We start from the raw sequence: 18,742 nt of genomic DNA, 5'->3' as shown, positions 1-18,742 counted from the left end.
ATCCTGAACTTTCTAACCCACAGGCCACAATCAGTAAGGATAGACAACAGCACCTCCTCCATGATCATCCTCAACACCGGTGCCCCACAAGGCTGTGTCCTCAGCCCCCTACTATACTCCTTATACACCTATGACTGGGTGTCCAAATCCGCTACAACTCGATTTTCAAATTTGCTGATGACACCACAGTAGTGGGTCAGTTTTCAAACAATGACGAGATAGAATACAGGAATGAGATAGAGAATCTGGTGAACTGGTGCGACAACAATAATCTCTCCCTCAATGTCAACAAAATTAAGGAGATTGTCATCGACTTCAGGAAGCATAGTGGAGAACATGCCCCTGTCTACATCAATGGGAACGAAATAGAAAGGGTCGAGAGCTTCAAGTTTTTAGGTGTCCAGATCACCAACAACCTGTCCTGGTCCCCCCCATGCTGACACTACAGTTAAGAAAGCCCACCGTCTCTACTTTCTCAGAAGATTAAGGAAATGTGGCATGTCACCTACGACTCTCACCAACTTCTACAGATGTACCATAGAACGCATTCTTTCTGGTTGTATCACAGCTTGGTATGGATCCTGCTCTGCCCAAGACCGCAGGAAACTACAAAAGGTCATGAATGCAGCCCAATCCGTCACGCAAACCAGCCTCCCATCCATTGACTCTGTCTACAATTCCCGCTACCTCGGAAAGGCAGCCAGCATAATTAATGACCCCAAGCACCCCGGACATTCTCTCTTCCACCTTCTTCCGTCAGGAAAAAGATACCAAAGTTTGAGGTCACGTACCAACCGACTCAAGAACAGCTTCTTGCCGACTGCCATCAGACTTTTGAATGGACCCTGCCTTGTATTAAGTTGATCTTTTCTCTACATCTTGCTATAACTGTAACATTATATTCTGCAGTCTCTCCTTCCTTCCCTATGTAGGGTATGCATTGTTTGTACAGCATGCAAGAAACAATACTTTTTACTGTATACTAATACATGTGACAATAATAAATCAAATCAAATTAGATGTTGGAGACAGGAGAACGTTCCAGTCTGTGTAAAACTCAATCTTCATTCACACAAACCTCGCGCTCTAATTGGCTGAAGGAGCAGAGTCCTTCCGGTCGTCCAACTCTTCCCATTGGTCAACACGTCAGCAGACTGCACATGCACTGCTCCCCCCTCCCCTTGGACATGCGCAGTCCCGGTCCAGGGAAGAAGGGAAGGTCACCAAGCGGCTTCTCGTTCTCGCCAGAGCAGTCAGCCGGTTGCCCGGAAACCTTGTGTCAAGGATGTGTAGGGGGAGGGGAACAATGGGTGGGGAGGGGCACTTGTGTCCGGGCGTCAGCTCTGTACACTGGATTCCGGTGACGTCACCGCAGAGCAGAGTGGTATTAGTTAATTCAGACAAGGCTCCGTTATGACGTCACAATGACTCAGACTGACGTTTCCAGCACACAGTCTCCCATTGGGGCAATACCCCTGGTCACAGAAACAAAACACTTCGGATTGGACAACAGCTCAGAGTCGGAAGGTCAAATCCCCGCCGACCCTTACGTAGACGGAAATCCGCCCCCTCATTGTCTCCATGAGGGAGGTTGACCAATGGGAACGCGCGGAGGACCGGAAGGGAGCTTGTCCTCCAGCAATCCGAGTCTGGCCTTTGAGGCCCTGGTTGCAAAGAGCTTGGTCCTGCCCGGCAAAGCTTCACACAGACTGAAACATCCTGCTGTCGCCAACACTTGTGAGTAAAACACTTTTTTTCCTCCTCTTCCCATTTCTTTTCTCATTCTGGGCTGCAATTTTTGATTTGTTTAAATCCCCATGCCCAGATGAGATGTATCCCAGGCTGCAGTGGGAGGCAAGGGAGGAGATTTGGAGTACCCAATTATTTTTTTCTAATTAAGGGGCAATTTAGCTTGGCCAATCTACCTACCATGCACATCTTTAGTTTCTGAGGGAGAAACGTAAGCAGACACGGGGAGATTATGCAACCTCCACACGAACAGTGACCTGGGACCGGGATCGAACCCGGGTCCTCGGTGCCATGAGGCAGCAATGCTAACCACTGCGCCACCATGCCACCCAAGCCAGTGAGTCTAACCTCAGTAGTATGGAAACTATTTGGAAATTAATCCATTTGGGGAGGCAAGAATTAATAAAGGATAGTCAGCATAGCTTTGTCAAGGGGACGAAAGAGAAAGTGCTGGAAAATCATAGCAGGTCTGGCAGCATCTGCAGGGAGAGAAAAGAGCTAACGTTTCGAGTCCAATGACTCTTTGTCAAAACTGGCATTCCTGGGTAGAGAGGTAACAGTGAGTTAAACACTGGATATAAACAAATTACTGCGGATGCTGGAATCTGAAACGAAAGAGAACATGCGGGAAAATCTCAGCAGGTCTGGCAGCATCTGTAGGGAGAGAAAAGAGCTAACGTTTTGAGTCCGATGACTCTTTGTCAAACTCAAAACATTAGCTCTTTTCTCTCTCTACAGATGCTGCCAGACCTGCTGAGATTTTCCAGCATTTTCTCTTTCGTTTCAGATTCCAGCATCTGCAGTAATTTGCTTTTGTCAAGGGTTAATAATGTCTTACATATTTGATTTAAATTTTTTGAGGGGGTGACTGGGTGTGTAGATGAAGGTTGTGTAGTTAATGTAGTCTACATGGACCTCAAGAAGGTAAAAGTATTGGGATCCAGGGAAATTTGGCAAATTGGATGAAAAAATTGCTGCATGGCAGGAGGCAGAGGGTAATGGTCAAAGGTTGTCTTTGTGACGGAAGCCTGTGTCCATTGGTGTTCCAAAGGGATTGGTGCTAGGTCCCTTGCTATCTGAAGTGTACATTAATGATCTGGACGTGAATGTAGGAGGTATGATAAGTAAGTTTATGATGACACAATAATTGGTGGTGTGGTAAATAGTGAAGAGGGATTGAACCTGGGACCTCGGCACTGTGAGGCAGCAGGGCTAACCACTGTGCCACCGTGCTGCCCAAAACTCTGATTCTTTGAGGACAGAGGAAAGAATGTTCCAGAGTGTGGTAAACCACTGTTACACCTTTAGAACATAGAACGTTACAGCGCAATACAGGCCCTTCGGCCCTCGCTGTTGCGCCGACCTGTGAAACCACTCTAAAGCCCATCTACACTATTCCCTTATTCATATAGTCTATAAAATAATGAGGGGCATAGATAAGGTAGATAGTCAACATCTTTTCCCAAAGGTAGGGGAGTCTAAGACTAGAGGGCATAGGTTTAAGGTGAGAGGGGAGAGATTCAGAAGGGCCCAGAGGGGCAATTTCTTCACTCAGAGGGTAGTGAGTGTCTGGAATGTGCTGCCAGAGGTAGTAGTAGAGGCGGGTACAATTGTGTCTTTTAAAAAGCATTTAGATAGTTACATGGGTAAGATGGGTTTAGAGGGTTATGGGCCAAGTGCGGGCAACTGGGACTAGCTTAATGGTAAAAACTGGGCGGCATGGACTGGTTGGGCTGAAGGGCCTGTTTCCATGCTGTAAACTTCTATATGTCTATCCAATGACCATTTGAATGCCCTTAGTGTTGGCGAGTCCACTACTGTTGCAGGCAGGGCATTCCAAGCCCTTACTACTCTGAGTAAAGAACCTACCTCTGACATCTGTCCTATATCTATCTCCCCTCAATTTAAAGCTGCGTCCCCTCGTGCTAGACATCACCATCCGAGGAAAAAGCCTCTCACTGTCCACCCTATCCAATCCTCTGATCATCTTGTATGCCTCAATTAGTCACCTCTTAACCTTCTTCTCTCTAACGAAAACAGCCTCAAGTCCCTCAGCCTTTCCTCATAAGATCTTCCCTCCATACCAGGCAATATTCTGGTAAATCTCCTCTGCACCCTTTCCAATGCTTCCACATCCTTCCTATAATGCAGCGACCAGAATTGCACGCAATGCTCCAAATGCAGCCGCACCAGAGTTTTGTACAGCTGCAACATGACCTCATGGCTCCGAAACTCAATCCCTTTACCAATAAAAGCTAACACACCGTACACCTTCTGAACAACCCTCTCAACCTGGGTGGCAACTTTCAGGGATCTATGTACATGGACACCGAGATCTCTCTGCTCATCCACACTGCCAAGAATCTTACCATTCGCCCAGTACTCTGTCTTCCTGTTATTCCTTCCAAAATGAATCACCTCACACTTTTCTGCATTAAACTCCATTTGCCACCTCTCAGCTCAGCTCTGCAGCTTATCTATGTCCCTCTGTAACTTGTAACATCCTTCTGCACTGTCCACAACTCCACCAACTTTAGTGTCATCTGCAAATTTACTCACCCATTTTTCTACGTGCTCCTCCAGGTCATTTATGAAAATGACAAACAGCAGTGGCCCCAAAACAGATCCTTGTGGTACACCACTAGTAACTGGACTCCAGTCTGAACATTTCCCATCAACCACCACCCTTTGTCTTCTTCCAGCTAGCCAATTTCTGATCCAAACTGCTAAATGACCCTGAATCCCATGCCTCTGTATTTTCTGCAGTAGCCTACCACGGGGAACCTTATCAAATGCTTTACTGAAATCCATATACACCACATCAACTGCTTTACCCTCATCCACCTGTTTGGTCACCTTCTCAAAGAACTCTATAAGGTTTGTGAGGCACGACCTACCCTTCACAAAACCGTGTTGACTATCTCTAATCAAATTATTCCTTTCCAGATGATTATACATCCTATCTCTTATAAACCTTTCCAAGATTTTGCCCACAACAGAAGTAAGGCTCACTGGCCTATAGTTACCTAGATTGTCTCTACTCCCCTTCTTCAACAAGGGGACAACATTTGCTATCCTCCAGTCTTCTGGCACTATTCCAGTAGACAAAGATGACTTTTAAAAAAAATATATTTTATTGAAAATTTTTCAATCACAATTTTTTCCCCTTACACATCAAACATAAAAAAAAAAAGAAAATTTAACAGTACATGTAACATAGTAGACAAAGATGACTTAAAGATCAAAGCCAAAGGCTCAGCAATTTCCTCCCTAGCTTCCCAGAGAATCCTCGGATAAATCCCATCCGGCCCAGGGGACTTGTCTATTTTCACACTTTCCAGAATTGCTAACACCTCCTTATGAACCTCAAGCCCTTCTAGTCTAGTAGCCTGAATCTCAGTATTCTACTCGACAACATTGTCTTTTTCCTGTGTGAAAACTGACAAAATATTCATTTAGCACCTCTCCTATCTCCTCGGACTCCAAGCACAACTTCCCGCTACTGTCCTTGACTGGCCCTAGTCTTACCCTAGTCATTCATTTATTCCTGACATATCTATAGAAAGCTTTAGGGTTATCCTTTATCCTACCTGCCAAAGACTTCTCATGTCCCCTCCTGGCTTTTCTTAGCTCTCTCATTAGGTCCTTCCTAGCTAACTTGTAACTCTCGAGCGCCTTAACTGAACCTTCATGTCTCATCTTTACATAAGCCTCCTTCTTCCTCTTGACAAGTGTTTCGACTGCTTTAGTACATCATGGTTCCCTTGCTCGACCACTTCCTCCCTGCCAGACAGGTACATACTTATCAAGGACACGCAGTAGCTGTTCCTTGAACAAGCTCCACATTTCCATTGAGCCCATCCCCTGCAGTTTTCCTCTCCATCCGATGCATCCTGCCTCATCGCATCATAATTGCCTTTCCCCCAGATATAACTCTTGCCCTGCAGTATATACCTATCCCTTTCCATCACTAAAATAAACGCAATGGAATTGTGGTCACTATCACCAAAGTGCTCACCTACCTCCAAATCTAACTCCTGTCCTGGTTCATTACCCAGTACCAAATCCAATATGGCCTCACCTCTCGTTGGCCTATCTACATACTGTGTCAGGAAACCCTCCTGCACACATTGGACAAAAACAGACCCATCTAAAGTACTCGAACTATAGCGTTTCCAGTCAATATTTGGAAAGTTAAAGTCCCCCATAACAACTACCCTGTTGCTTTCGCTCCTATCCAGAATCATCTTTGCAATCCTTTCCTCTACATCTCTGGAACTTTTTGGGGGCCTATAGAAAACCCCTAACAGGGTGACCTCTCCTTTCCTGTTTTTAACCTCAGCCCAGACTACCTCAGTAGACGAGTCCTCATCAAACGTCCTTTCTGCCACCGTAATACTGTCCTTGACTAACAATGCCACCCTTCCCCCTTTTTACCACCATCCCTGAGCTTACTGAAATATCTAAACCCCGGCACCTGCAACAACTATTACTGTCCCTGCTCTATCCATGTCTCCGAAATGGCCACAACATCGAAGTCCCAGGTCCCAACCCATGCCGCAAGTTCACCCACCTCATTCCGGATGCTCCTGGCATTGAAGAAGACACACTTTAAACCACCTTCCTGCCTGCCGGTACACTCCTGCAACTTTGAAACCTTACTCATGACCTCACTACTCTCAACCTCCTGTATGCTGGAGCTACAATTCAGGTTCCGAAGCCCCTGCTGAACTAGTTTAAACCCTCCCGAAGAGCATTAGCAAATTTCCCCCCCAGGATATTGGTACCCCTCTGGTCCAGGTGTAGACCATCCTGTTTGTAGAGGTCCCACCGACCCCAGAATGAGCCCCAATTATCCAGAAATCTGAAACCCTCCCTCCTGCACCATCCCTGTAGCCACGTGTTCAACTCCTCTCTCTCCCTATTCCTCGTCTCGTTATCACGTGGCACGGTAACAACCCAGAGATAATAATTCTGTTTGTCCTAGATCTAAGTTTCCACCCTAACTCTCTGAATTCCTGCCTTACATCCCTATCCCTTTTCCTACCTATGTCGTTGGTACCTTTATTAGGTGATGTATGGTACGACCTGTACTACAGGTTCGTTGCTAGTCCCTGCCTGCTGGCTCTGCCCAATAGGCGGAGTATAAATATGTGTGTCCTCCATGCTGCAGCCATTTAGCCAGCTGCTGTGGGAGGCCACACATCTTAGAGCAATAAAGCCTCAGTTGGATTCAACTCTCGTCTTTGTCCAATTGATTGTGCCTCACAGAGAAACTAGAATTGTATGTTCTGAATTTCTATACTGCACTGACTGATGATTTTTGTAAATTACAGGTTATTAGAAGGTGAGGATTTACAGAGAGAAATCTCAAACCAAACGTCATGTCGAGATCTGACAGAGTCAATCGATTAATCAGCATCAGAATATCATCACCCTTTGAATCTCAGAGAAATATTTATCTGTTCTGTTTGCTTCAAAAGATTTTAAACTTAATGTGACTGGAAAAGCACCGAGACACACACACCCGAGTGAGAGTGTTCCAGAGCACTGACTGTGGAAAGAGCTTCAACCAGTTACACAGCCTGTAAAAAACATCACATCATTCACAGCGGGGAGAGACTGTACACGTGTTCTGTGTGGACAAGACTTCAACTGAACAACAAACCTGGAGAATCACAAGGACACCCACAGCATGGAGAAACCGTGGATATGTGGGGACTGTGGGAAAGCATTCAAATCTCCATCTGCACTGGATATTCATCAGCGCATTCACACTGGAGAGAAACCATTCACCTGCTCTGTGTGTGGGAAGGGATTCACTCAGTCATTCAGCCTGCTGAGACACAATGTCACTCATACCAATGAGAGACCTTTTAAATGCTCTGACTGCGAGAGTGGCTTCAAAAGTGCTGTGGAACTGATGTCCCACCAGCGCATTCACACTGAGGAGAGACCATTCATCTGCTCTGTGTGTGGGAAGGGATTCAATTATTCATCAAGCCTGCAGCGACACCAGCCAGTTCACACTGGGGAGAGGTTGTTCACTTGCTCCATGTGTGGGAAGGGATTCGCTCAGTTTTCCAGCCTGCTGAGACACAATGTCACTCACACCAATGAGAGACCCTTTAAATGCTCTGACTGCGGGACTGGCTTCAAATGTGCTGCAGATCTAATGATCCACCAACGCATTCACACTGAGGAGAGACCATACAGCTGCTCTCACTGCTCAAAGCGGTTTCGGAAGTCATCCAACCTGCGGGCACACCAGCGAGTTCACACCGGGGAGAGACCGTTCACCTGCACGGAATGTGGGATGGGATTCAGTCATTCTTCAAGCCTGCGGAAGCACAAGCGGATTCACACTGGGGAGAAGCCGTTCACGTGCTCCGCGTGTGGGAAGGGATTCAGTCAGTCATCCCATCTGCAGAAACACCAGCGTGTTCACACTGGGGAGAGACCCTTCATCTGTTCCGTGTGTGATAAGGGCTTCATTCAGTCATCCCACCTGCTGAGACACCAACGAGTTCACAAGTGATGACAGGGGTTGGATTCTGCTGTTATTGCTGCTGTTAATCACATCCAGGACTGAACCATTCTGACACTTGGTGAAGTGGGAGAGTCGGAGGGTTTCTTTCTGCTGGACTGGCCGGTCTCACAACTTTGTTCCCAGTAGACTCATGCTCTTTGAGCCTGGGAGAGCACATTTCCCTGAAATGATCCACAAAAGCTGATGAAGTATGTTTATTTTAAATAATGTTTTCACCCTGTAAGGACTCTTCCTCTTGATTTCCCATTTCTATTACTTTGCCATTGTCATTTTGATCCATGAATATTAAATGAAAATAAACCTTGAAGTTGAGCAGAGGAAGTGAGGAACTCCGAAGTGGCAAAATACTTCACTGTACTCTGAAGGTTTAGCCTTTTAACAGAAGAACTCAGATTTTCTGGGACCTGAGACATCGGAGGGATTTGGTGTTGATTGATTGACAGGTGGCCAATGGATTGGCCAAAGACCGTATTCTGTCCAGCAACAGACAGTGATTTGAGAGTGCGGCGAGTTAAAGAGGGAGGGTTAGGAATTAGATAATAATTAACCAGTTGTATTTGCTGCCTATTCAATTATAATGTGGAGACACCGGTGTTGGACTGGGCTGAGCACAGTAAGAAGTCTTACAACACCAGGTTAAAGTCCAACAGGTTTGTTTCAAACACTAGCTTTCAGAGCACTGTCCCTTCCTCAGTTCCAGAAACATGGTACATACTCGTGCGACTCGGCCAGCGTTGTCTACCTCATACGCTGCAGGAAAGGATGTCCCGAAGCGTGGTACATTGGCGAGACCATGCAGACTCTGCGACAACGAATGTACGGACGTCGCGCGACAATCACCAGGCAGGAATGTTCCCTTCCAGTCAGTGAACACTTCAGCAGTCAAGGGCATTCAGCCTCTGATCTCCGGGTAAGCGTTCTCCAAGGCGGCCTTCAGGACGCGCGTCAGCGCAGAATCGCCGAGCAGAAACTTACAGCCAAGTTCTGCACACATGAGTGCGGCCTCAACCGGGACCTTGGATTCATGTCGCATTACATTCACCCCCCCACCATCTGGCCTGCGAAATCCTACCAACTGTCCTGGCTTGACACAATTCACACCTCTTTAACCTGGGGTTACCCCATCTCTGGATCTGTAAAGATTTTTATTTTTTTATTTTTTTTATTCTCCTTTTTCACATTTTCTCCCACATTTACATCCATCAACAATAAACAATCAGCAAGATATGTCAGTCCCCATAATAACAATGATCCCATCTACCCACCAACCCCTAAACCTCAACCCGCATGTTTACATAAACAAATGGCAAAAAGGAATCGGGGATTACCCATAGTCACCCTTAATCTTACACAGCTCCCCCACCCCCACCGCAGGTCTCCAGCTCTTCCTGTCCACTGCCTCTTGCAAAACTCCGCCTCCCAACCTCGGTTCCTTCCCCCCAACTTTCCACCCCGGCGTGACCACTCGGACCCTGTTCTGCCAGGCTCCGATGGCCGCAGCCCCTCCCCCCACCTCACTCCCGTTCACTGGCCGGCTTAAACCGGCCAGCGTGGAGGCCCCCGCCCGGGTCCCTTTCCCACTTGCCCGGCCCTAGGAAAGCCCAAAGATCCCCTTTTAGCACACAAACCCCGCATATCCACCTACACCCCAAAGAACTCTCATTTCGAGTGAAAGTCCCGTCCCCTTGTCCAAATATATACCACATTGGCTCCTTTAATCTCTACACCCGCGCGCAGTGATACAAAAAAGAAGAAAATACAGTCATGAGGTTACATCGGCACCTGGCCATTCCTCAATTTGTCAGTTCTGCCACAGTCCATCTGCTTTCGCAAACTCCTCCGCTGCTTCCGCCGTTCCAAAATAAAAGTCCCTCAGCTTGTAAGTCACCCTCCGCTTCGCTGGATATACAATGCCGCACCGCACCTTGCTAATGTACAGTGCCCTCTTCACCCGGTTGAAGGCAGCCCGCTTCCTTACCAGCTCCACTGTAAAGTCCTGGTATACACGTATTCCAGCCCACTGCACCACCCACTTCTGCTTGGCCCAGCTCAGGACCTTCTCCTTCACCCTGTACCTACGGAAGCAGAGAGTCACTGCCCTTGGCGGCTCACTCGCCTTTGGTATAGGCCTCCACGATCGATGAGCCCGATCCAGTTCATATCGGGAGGGATCCTCCCCCTCCCCCAATAATTTTGCCAGCATCGTGGCAAAGTACTCCGTCGGCTTCGGTCCTTCAACTCCTTCGGGCAGCCCCACAATCCTCAAATTCTGTCGCCTGGATCTGTTTTCCAGGTCTTCCATTTTTCCTCGCAGATCCTTGTTAGTATCCATCACCTTCCACATCTCTTTCCCCATCGAGGCAAGTTGATCACCATGCTGCAATAACATCTCCTCCACTTCCTTCAGCACCTCCCCTTGCTCTCGCACCTCCGCCACTGCGCTCGCCACCTCCGTCCTCACCGGGGAGACCGCCTCCTCCACCAGCACACTCAAAACCTCCCTCATCTCCTTCCTCACCGTCTCCATGCATTTCGCAACCTGCGCCAACTGCTTTTCAAATTCCGCAGCAATCACCTTAGTTATTTCTTCAGCCGTAAGCAGTGCGGCCTTCCCTGGTGCTCCAGCCTCCATTTTTCCTGGTGACCCCGCGGTGACCTTTCCACTCCCCGACGGACCTCCAGCTGTTTTTTTTTCCAGCCGTTTTCTTGCTCACCCTCGACATTTTTCTTTGTTCCTTTTTTCCTCCTGTGTCTTCACTGTGCCTTCTCCCTTCGTCTGCCGCCTCCGCGGACCCTGGGACCGGGCTTAAAGCCCGACAATGCCGTTGCCGACCGGGAGCCCTCCATTGTGCGGCCGCCTCCCGCCCGCCGTCTGGATCTGTAAAGATTTAATCACCTGCTAATGCTCGTATTCCAAGCATTGTCTTGTTCTTTGACTTTGTCTATATATATGTTTCTGGAACCTACCGCTTCATTCACCTGAGGAAGGAGCAGTGCTCTGAAAGCTAGTGATTTGAAACAAACCTGTTGGACTTTAACCTGGTGTTGTAAGACTTCTTACTGTATTTAATTATAGTTATTGTTATTAACAAAATTAATCATGTTTAAATTTACAAACTTGGTGACTGCAGTTATTGGGTAGCCAAAGATCAAAGATTTTGGATGTTTTCTTTGAATTAATTTGTTAATTTCAATTGTGTTGCGACTCTGGGTGAAGTGGGGCTGGAATTGACCGTGCACTAGCCCAGGGTGTGATATCAGCCCAGTACAGGCAAATCTAAAATAAATACAGATAGGGCTGGAAAAACACAGCAGGTCTGGCAGCATCTGTGGAGAGAGAAGCAAAGTTAACGTTCCACGTCCAATGTAACTCTGTTTCAGAACTAAAGAGAGGGAGAAATGTGATGGGTTTGATGCTGGTGAGAAAGGGGGAGGGTCAGGTAGAACAAAAGAGAAAGTCAGGGATTGGTTAGAGGGCGGGTGAGATTAAAAGATTAAAATGTCCTGGAACAAAAGGCAAAGAGGCTGGATTAGCACACTGGGCTAAATCTCTGGCTTTTAAAGCAGACCAGCAGTGCGGTTCAATTCCTGTACCAGCCTCCCTGAACAGGTGCCGGAATGTGGCGATTAGGGGCGTTTCACAGTAACTTCATTTGAAACCTACTTGTGACAATAAGCGATTTTCATTTCATTTCAGATGGAGGCAATGGATTGGATTGGATTTGTTTATTGTCACATGTACCAAGGTGCAGTGAATATTCCACCCTGGTTCACATGTACCAAGGGCAGACAGCCCAGACAGATCATTTAGACATGGTCGTACACTATGTGACTAGAGCTGTACATTTGTCCAGAGTAAGTGTTAATGGCAGAATAAAGGACAGCTCCGCCTGGAAGGAAAGAAAACCCAGGAAAACAAGATGTAGATTGACACTTGGCAAAAAAACCCAAATCAAAATGGAGGAGAGAGTTCTGGGTCTGAAGTTGTTGAACTCAATGTTGAGTCCAGAAGGCTGTAAAGTGCCTCATGGGAAGATAAGGGGCTGTTCGTCCAGCTTGTGTTGGGCTTCTCCGGAACATTGCAGCAGGCCCAGGACAGAAATGTGAGCCTGAGAGCAAGGTGGTGAATTCTAATGGCAGCAAGCGGAAGGTCAGGGTCATGCTTGTGGACTGAGCGGAGGTGTTCCACAAAGAGGGCAGGGAACAGGCTACAGATGAATTAAAGAGAAACCATTTGGGTCCAGAACATTGTGAACATCCTTTTACCCTGGTTGTCTTTGATCCTCAAGTCATTTTCTGTTTTTCTAACCATGTCCTGTTTCATTAATAAACTTTTGTCAGAAATGTTAATAATTGGAGAAAACTAAGATTTGGAAAATGAAATGGGGATAAAATAAAACGGGGAGTTGATAATGGCAACTATCTGAAGAGATTTTGAGATGCAGATTTGCATATCAGTGAGAAAAGCAAGTGTTTACCCATGTGACTAGAGGATAACAATGGGGTTTAGAAGAGGTAACTTCAAAGTAGAGAGATAAGGAACTTGATATGTATATGCTAAAAGCTGACTCCACAGGGTGGATAACATCAAAGGGAAAGAATGATATATCAATAACATAATGATTGTGACAAGGACAGGCAAACGAATCATCACAGCCACACCCAGCTGCAGAAAAAGTCTCCCGAAGAGAAGTAGCAGATTTTGCTTTTGCTGAAACTGAGTACGGTTTCCCTGAACTTGGCAAATAACCAGCACATGGTAACTATCTGCTGGATTTGGCTCATAGAGTTATATAATGGATGTTGGTTGGGAACAAGGAGGCATCTCAGAGTTCAGGAGACATAGGTAGTTGGGAACCAAGTGGTAACTGCCTGTAACACAGTGTGTGTATAGCCATCAGTGTACTTAACTGTTGTAGTGTATTATCACCTTCCTGTTTTTTATTTTAAATAAATGTTCTTTATTAATGGTTCACACAACGACTGGAATATTCCACCCTGGTTCACATTTTTCTCACAATATACCAAATTAAAAATATACGCTGTGAAGAACCAGTGTTCCAAGTTACTCTTCTGGATTTTGGGATACCCTCACATTAACATCAGGTGGATTCTTAACAAATTGGGGGCTTGCCTGGGATTTTGGAAAGCATAATCCCTTGGGTGTAAAGGAATTTGTGAGTTTTAAATATAACAAGAGTGGGGAAAGTTTGGAACAAAGTAAGCAATACATGGTTTAAACTAAGGTGACTGCAGCATGATTTTTCCTGTGGCTAAGGCTTTCCTTAAGGCGGAGATGTAACTCTGCATGATCACTTCCAGTGACAGCCATGAGCTGACCGGTCGCACGCAAGGTGACTCTGGTGTGAAACCTTGAATATGACCTTTTGACCCCTTCAATTGGGCACCAAAATTATTCACGACCCCACTCCCACCCCTCACACACACCGCCTAACCCCCGCAAACCGCATCAACGAGAAATAGAAAAGACAGCCAACCGCCCAGCGGAAAAGCCAGCAAGGACAAGGGGAGGATACCGCAGCTTCAGAGCAAGGGGGGGGGGGGGGATACCGCAGCTTCAGAGCAAGGGGGGGGGATACCGCAGCTTCAGAGCAAGGGGGGGGGGGGATACCGCAGCTTCAGCGCCGGCAGCCACACGAGGTGGCACGGAACCGAGAAGGACCAACTCCACAGAGTTCTCAGCGCAGTCCCAAGCTGATGGACAAACTTATCGGCTTCATCACCTCCAAGCCCCATAGCCACAGGGAGGAGCTGCAGACCTCTTGGCAGCCGTCGAGACAGCAGTGGAGGCGGCAACGGCCCCCATGAGGGAGGCTATGTCCAAAATGGAGCGGCGGCTTGAGGCCCAAAGATCGATGGCGAGAGCCCTCGAGAAGGCTGCCACGGAGCAAGGGAATGGGATCGTGGTAAGATTAATCAGGGCCCAGAAGGGCTTAAAACAAACAGACGACCGGGAGAACAGGTCTCAATGCCAAAACCTAAGAATTGTGGGGTACCAGAAGGTATGGAGGGGCGGAACCCCACGGATTATATATCGGCAAAGCTCGGGAAACCGGTTGGTGAGGAGGCCTTCGCCAAACACCCGAAGGTGGCCACGCCCACAGGTCGCTTCGGCAGTGGCCCAGAGTCAGGAGACCTCCGCAGCCGATAATTGTAAAGTTCCACAAGTATCAGGACAAAGAATGGATCCTGAGGTGGGCGAAATGTGCGAGAGGGTGAAGTGGGAAGGACATTTCATCTGCTTGTATCAAGACATTGGGGCAGACCCGGCCAAGTGCCAGGCCGAATTTAACAGCCCTAAAACCACTCTATACAAAAGCAAGGTGCGGTTTGGCATGTTTTACCCTGCCAAGTTATGGGTCACATGCCAGGGGAAAGAGTACTATTTCGACACGCTGGAGGACGCCAACAAATACATCCAGAAGAATTGTCTGGACAGGCAGTGAGAGTGCACATGGGCTAGAATGCGAGTAGAGAGCTGAGAGGGGCAGGAACGAATGTGGGCAGAGATGACAGGGGCGAGGGAGCGGGGAAGAGGCAGACGGGGTTAAATAGGGAACCTGTCCAAGAGAGGAGCCGCTACACCAGCAAATAAGCTGGTGCATGGAAGTACAATGAAGCAGGAGGCTGCGGCACATCTCCTGGGAGGGAAGGCACGCCTGGCAGGCGGGAGAGGCATGACAGAAATTCAGGGAAAACAAAGGGGCAAAGAAGGCAGTGCCGGGGTTGTGAGGGGAGGGGGGGAATGGGAGGGAGAAGCACAAGGGTAAGAGGAGACGCGGGAGGGGGTAGAGAGCTGGCTGCAACAGACAACACGTGGAGATGGCGAAAAAGAGGAAGCAGTTTGCGGCCAGTTTGAACGGCCTGAGAGCGAGGGCAGGCCCGATCGGACAGGGCCGGGCCCACATGGTGAGTATAGTTAACCCCATAGGAGGGGGCAGCAGACCAGTCCCTCCAATCCGGTTGTTAAATAGACCATGAGGGTATCAACGGGCTGTTGAAGAGATCCAGATGCCTCGCCTATCTCAAGAGTCTGAGGATGGGCGTAGCCTTCCAACAGGAAACAAACCTGGGAGAGAGGGACCGACAGCGGGTAAGGAAGGGCTGGACAGCACAAACGTTACACTCATGTTTCGACACTCGGACAAGGGGGCATGGTCATAGTCTCATTTACAGCAACAAGCACAGTGACGGATCCAGGAGGTGGTACATAATGGTCAGCGGGACCCTGGAAGGGGCCCCTGTTGTTTCGGTAAACGAATGCCCCGAACTGGAATGACACAGAGTTCATCAAGAAAACAATGGCCGAAATCTCGGACTTGGACACACACCGACTAATGATGGGGGCCACTTTAACAGGACCTGACATTGGACAGATGAGACCCCAGGACAGGTAACATGTCAGGCATGACATGAAAATTGAACACCTTTATGGAGCAGATGGAGAGGGAGAGGATGGGTTGGGGGTAGACCCGTGGAGGTTCCACCAGCTGAGAAAAAAATAATTCTCCTCCCACATGCATAAGGCGTACTCACGGATAGACTTTTTTGTGGTAGGGAAGCGAGTACTCCCAGGAGTAACAAAGGCGGAATACTCCGTGATTGTAATCTCCGACCACTCGATGCATTACATCGACATGTGATTGGAGAAGGAATGGGTCCAACACCCTGCCATGGAGGCTGGACACAGCCCTCCCCGCCAATAAGAAATTCAATACTAAAATATCCCAAACCCTCAGCCATTATGTTTTCTGCAACCAGAACAGGGAGATCTCACCCTCCACATTCTGGGAGGCACTGAAGGTGGTGATCAGGGGGAAACCATAGCTTATAGGACCCTTAGGGACAGGAAGGAAAGGGAAGTCGAGCAGCGGCTGATCGACTCCATACTGGAGGTGGATCGACAGAACTCCACAGCCCCAACCGTGGAACTGCTGGCAGAAAGGAATAAGCTGCAGATGGAATTTGACCAGCTCTCCACACGGAAGGCAGCCCACCAGCTCTACCAGGCACGGTGGGCCCAGCTCTCCACACGGAAGGCAGCCCACCAGCTCTACCAGGCACGGTGGGCCCAGCTCTCCACACGGAAGGCAGCCCACCAGCTCTACCAGGCATGGTGGGCCCAGCTCTCCACACGGAAGGCAGCCCACCAGCTCTACCAGGCACGGTGGGCCCAGCTCTCCACACGGAAGGCAGCCCACCAGCTCCACCAGGCACGGTGGGCCTTTTACGAACATGGAGACAAAGCCAGCCGCAAGCTGACATACCAGTTGAGAAAACAGGCGGCCAGGAAAGAGATAGCTCAACTTAGGGACAGTAATGGTCTGACGGTAGCGAACGCAAACAAGGTTAATAAATAAATCCTTTAAAATCTTTTACCGAGGGCTATACACCTCCAAGACCCCAGAAGGGGTCTCCGGGATGGAACAATTCCTTGACAGACTGGATATGCTGGTGGTGGGGGAGGACGGGAAATGGGTGCTGGAAGCACTGCTAGTGCTGTGCAAAATCGTGGAATGTATCAACACCATGCAATCAGGGAAAGCAGCAGGACCGGATGGGTTCCCGGCAGACTTTAAAAAACATCCTCAGCAGCACTGGCCCCACACTTGCGGGAGATGTTCAATAACTCATTGTCAAAGGGGGCCCTGCCACCCATGCTAGCCCAGCCTCGATCTCTTTAATCCCCAAGAAGGACAAAGACCTAATAGAGTGTGGACCATACAGACCCATCTCTCTCTTAAATACTGATGTGAAAATCTTTGCGAAAGCACTGGCGAGGCGACTGGAGAGCTGCCTGCGGAAGATCAGACAGGGGTTGTTCAGGGCAGACAACTTGCAACAAACATCAGACACCTGCTGAATGTTATAATGACCCCATCAGTGGAGAGGACACCAGAGGTGATCGTCTCCCTAGATGCTGAGAAAGCTTTTGATCGAGTAGACTGGAGGTATCACATGGAGGTGCTTGAACAGTTTGGGTTTGGGGCAGGGTTCACCCTGTGAGTGAAGCTGCTGTGCAGCACTTTTATGGCGAGTGTTTAGACAAATGCAACCAGCTCTGAGTACTTCCGGCTGCACAGGGGAACGAGGTGGGAGTGCCCGCTATCCCCACTCCTGTTCATGCTGCCAATTGAGCCACTGGCTCTCGCCCTTAGGTCGGCACCTCCGGCCCAATGGTCCACAGCTCAGCTGGTGGACTTTTTAACAGCTCATTTCCAAAAACAGAGGTTTGAAATCTCTGAAGATCTAGTAAGGGCCATTGACCCAATTAAGGTGGCAGTGGAGAGAGTTGAGCAGTGACTAGAGGCTCAGGGTGCATCTCTACAGAAAATGGAGGAGTCTGTCGCCGACCACGTGGACTGGCTGGGTGGAAGCAGAGCTCTCCTTGGTGGTTGATAGCTTCAGAAAAGTACGTGACAAGGTTGACAAGTTGGAGAATCGAGAGCTTCGGCAAAATATCCGAATAGAGGGTCTGCCAGAGGGGTTAGAGGGCTAGTTATCTTTGGAGTATGTCGCACAGATGCTGCAGAAGCTGGTAGGTGAGAACGTTTTCAGTCACCCCTGATTGGGGCACGGAACTGGCCAAATGGCGAGTCAGATTGAATAGGGTCAAGGCGGTCCTGCATAAGGAATGTGTGAGATTTGGAATGTTGTATCCGGCTCTTTTATGGATCACCTTTCGGAATCAGAAACACTTTTGAGACACTCCAGAGGAGGCAGGCAAGTTTCTGAGGGACCAGGAGATTGGGGATCTGTAAATATGTTAAAATGTGCTTGTTCTGTGCTGTTGATGATATTGTTGATAGTTCAGTTGTTGTGCATTTCTGTACATTTGTTATGTTCTCTTTATCATTCTCCTTCCAGTTTTCTTTTTATTGAGGTGTGTTTGATGTTCTGGGTTTGGGAGATGTGGGATCGTGATTATCTTTGATTCGGTTTGGGTGATATTTGATTTGATTTGATTTATTGTCACATGTACCGAAGTTCAGTGCAAAGTATTTTTCTGTGGCCAAGAGAACATACACAGTCCGTATGTGTATATATGGGGGTTCCTGCTCTGTTGTAATGCTGTAGTGTTATATGTACTGTTACTGTATTACAGCTTGTTCAATATTGTTTTGTTTTTGTCTTTTCCTGTTTTTGTATTTTCTGGATATACATTCAATGAATTATCTTTTTAAAAAAATAATAGCAGGGTGAGTAAATGCTTTGTGATTTAAAATGATGCTGGTGAAGTAAAAAAAGACAGAGCTATCATACTTAAATGTGGTCAGATACACGGGAGTCTGGTCCCCACACTTATAGGAGAAAACACAGCAGTAGTTATTCCAGGATTTTACACTGAATTCTGGGACACAAGTTCATCACATGATTTGGTCTTAACATTATGTGAGAGGTCAAAGGGTGAACAATTACTAT

At 47.9% G+C, this 18,742-nt stretch overlaps 1 protein-coding gene across 1 annotated transcript in view; it reads left to right on the top strand.

The window, feature by feature from the left end:
- Nucleotides 1-1,358: 1,358 nt before the first annotated feature.
- The window catches only part of LOC140422145 (uncharacterized), a 52,286-nt gene continuing 34,902 nt past the window's right edge, over nucleotides 1,359-18,742 (top strand). The window contains 2 exon segments of the mRNA XM_072507145.1: nucleotides 1,359-1,737; nucleotides 7,086-8,219. Of these exon segments, the coding sequence (XP_072363246.1) occupies nucleotides 7,445-8,219 (775 nt within the window). The 5' untranslated portion in view covers nucleotides 1,359-1,737; nucleotides 7,086-7,444.

Source organism: Scyliorhinus torazame, chromosome 5, assembly GCF_047496885.1.
Source record: "Scyliorhinus torazame isolate Kashiwa2021f chromosome 5, sScyTor2.1, whole genome shotgun sequence".
In the NCBI taxonomy this organism is placed as follows: domain Eukaryota; kingdom Metazoa; phylum Chordata; class Chondrichthyes; order Carcharhiniformes; family Scyliorhinidae; genus Scyliorhinus; species Scyliorhinus torazame.
The sequence above is the reverse complement of the archived record's forward strand: the minus strand, read 5'-3'. Positions and strand labels throughout refer to the sequence as shown.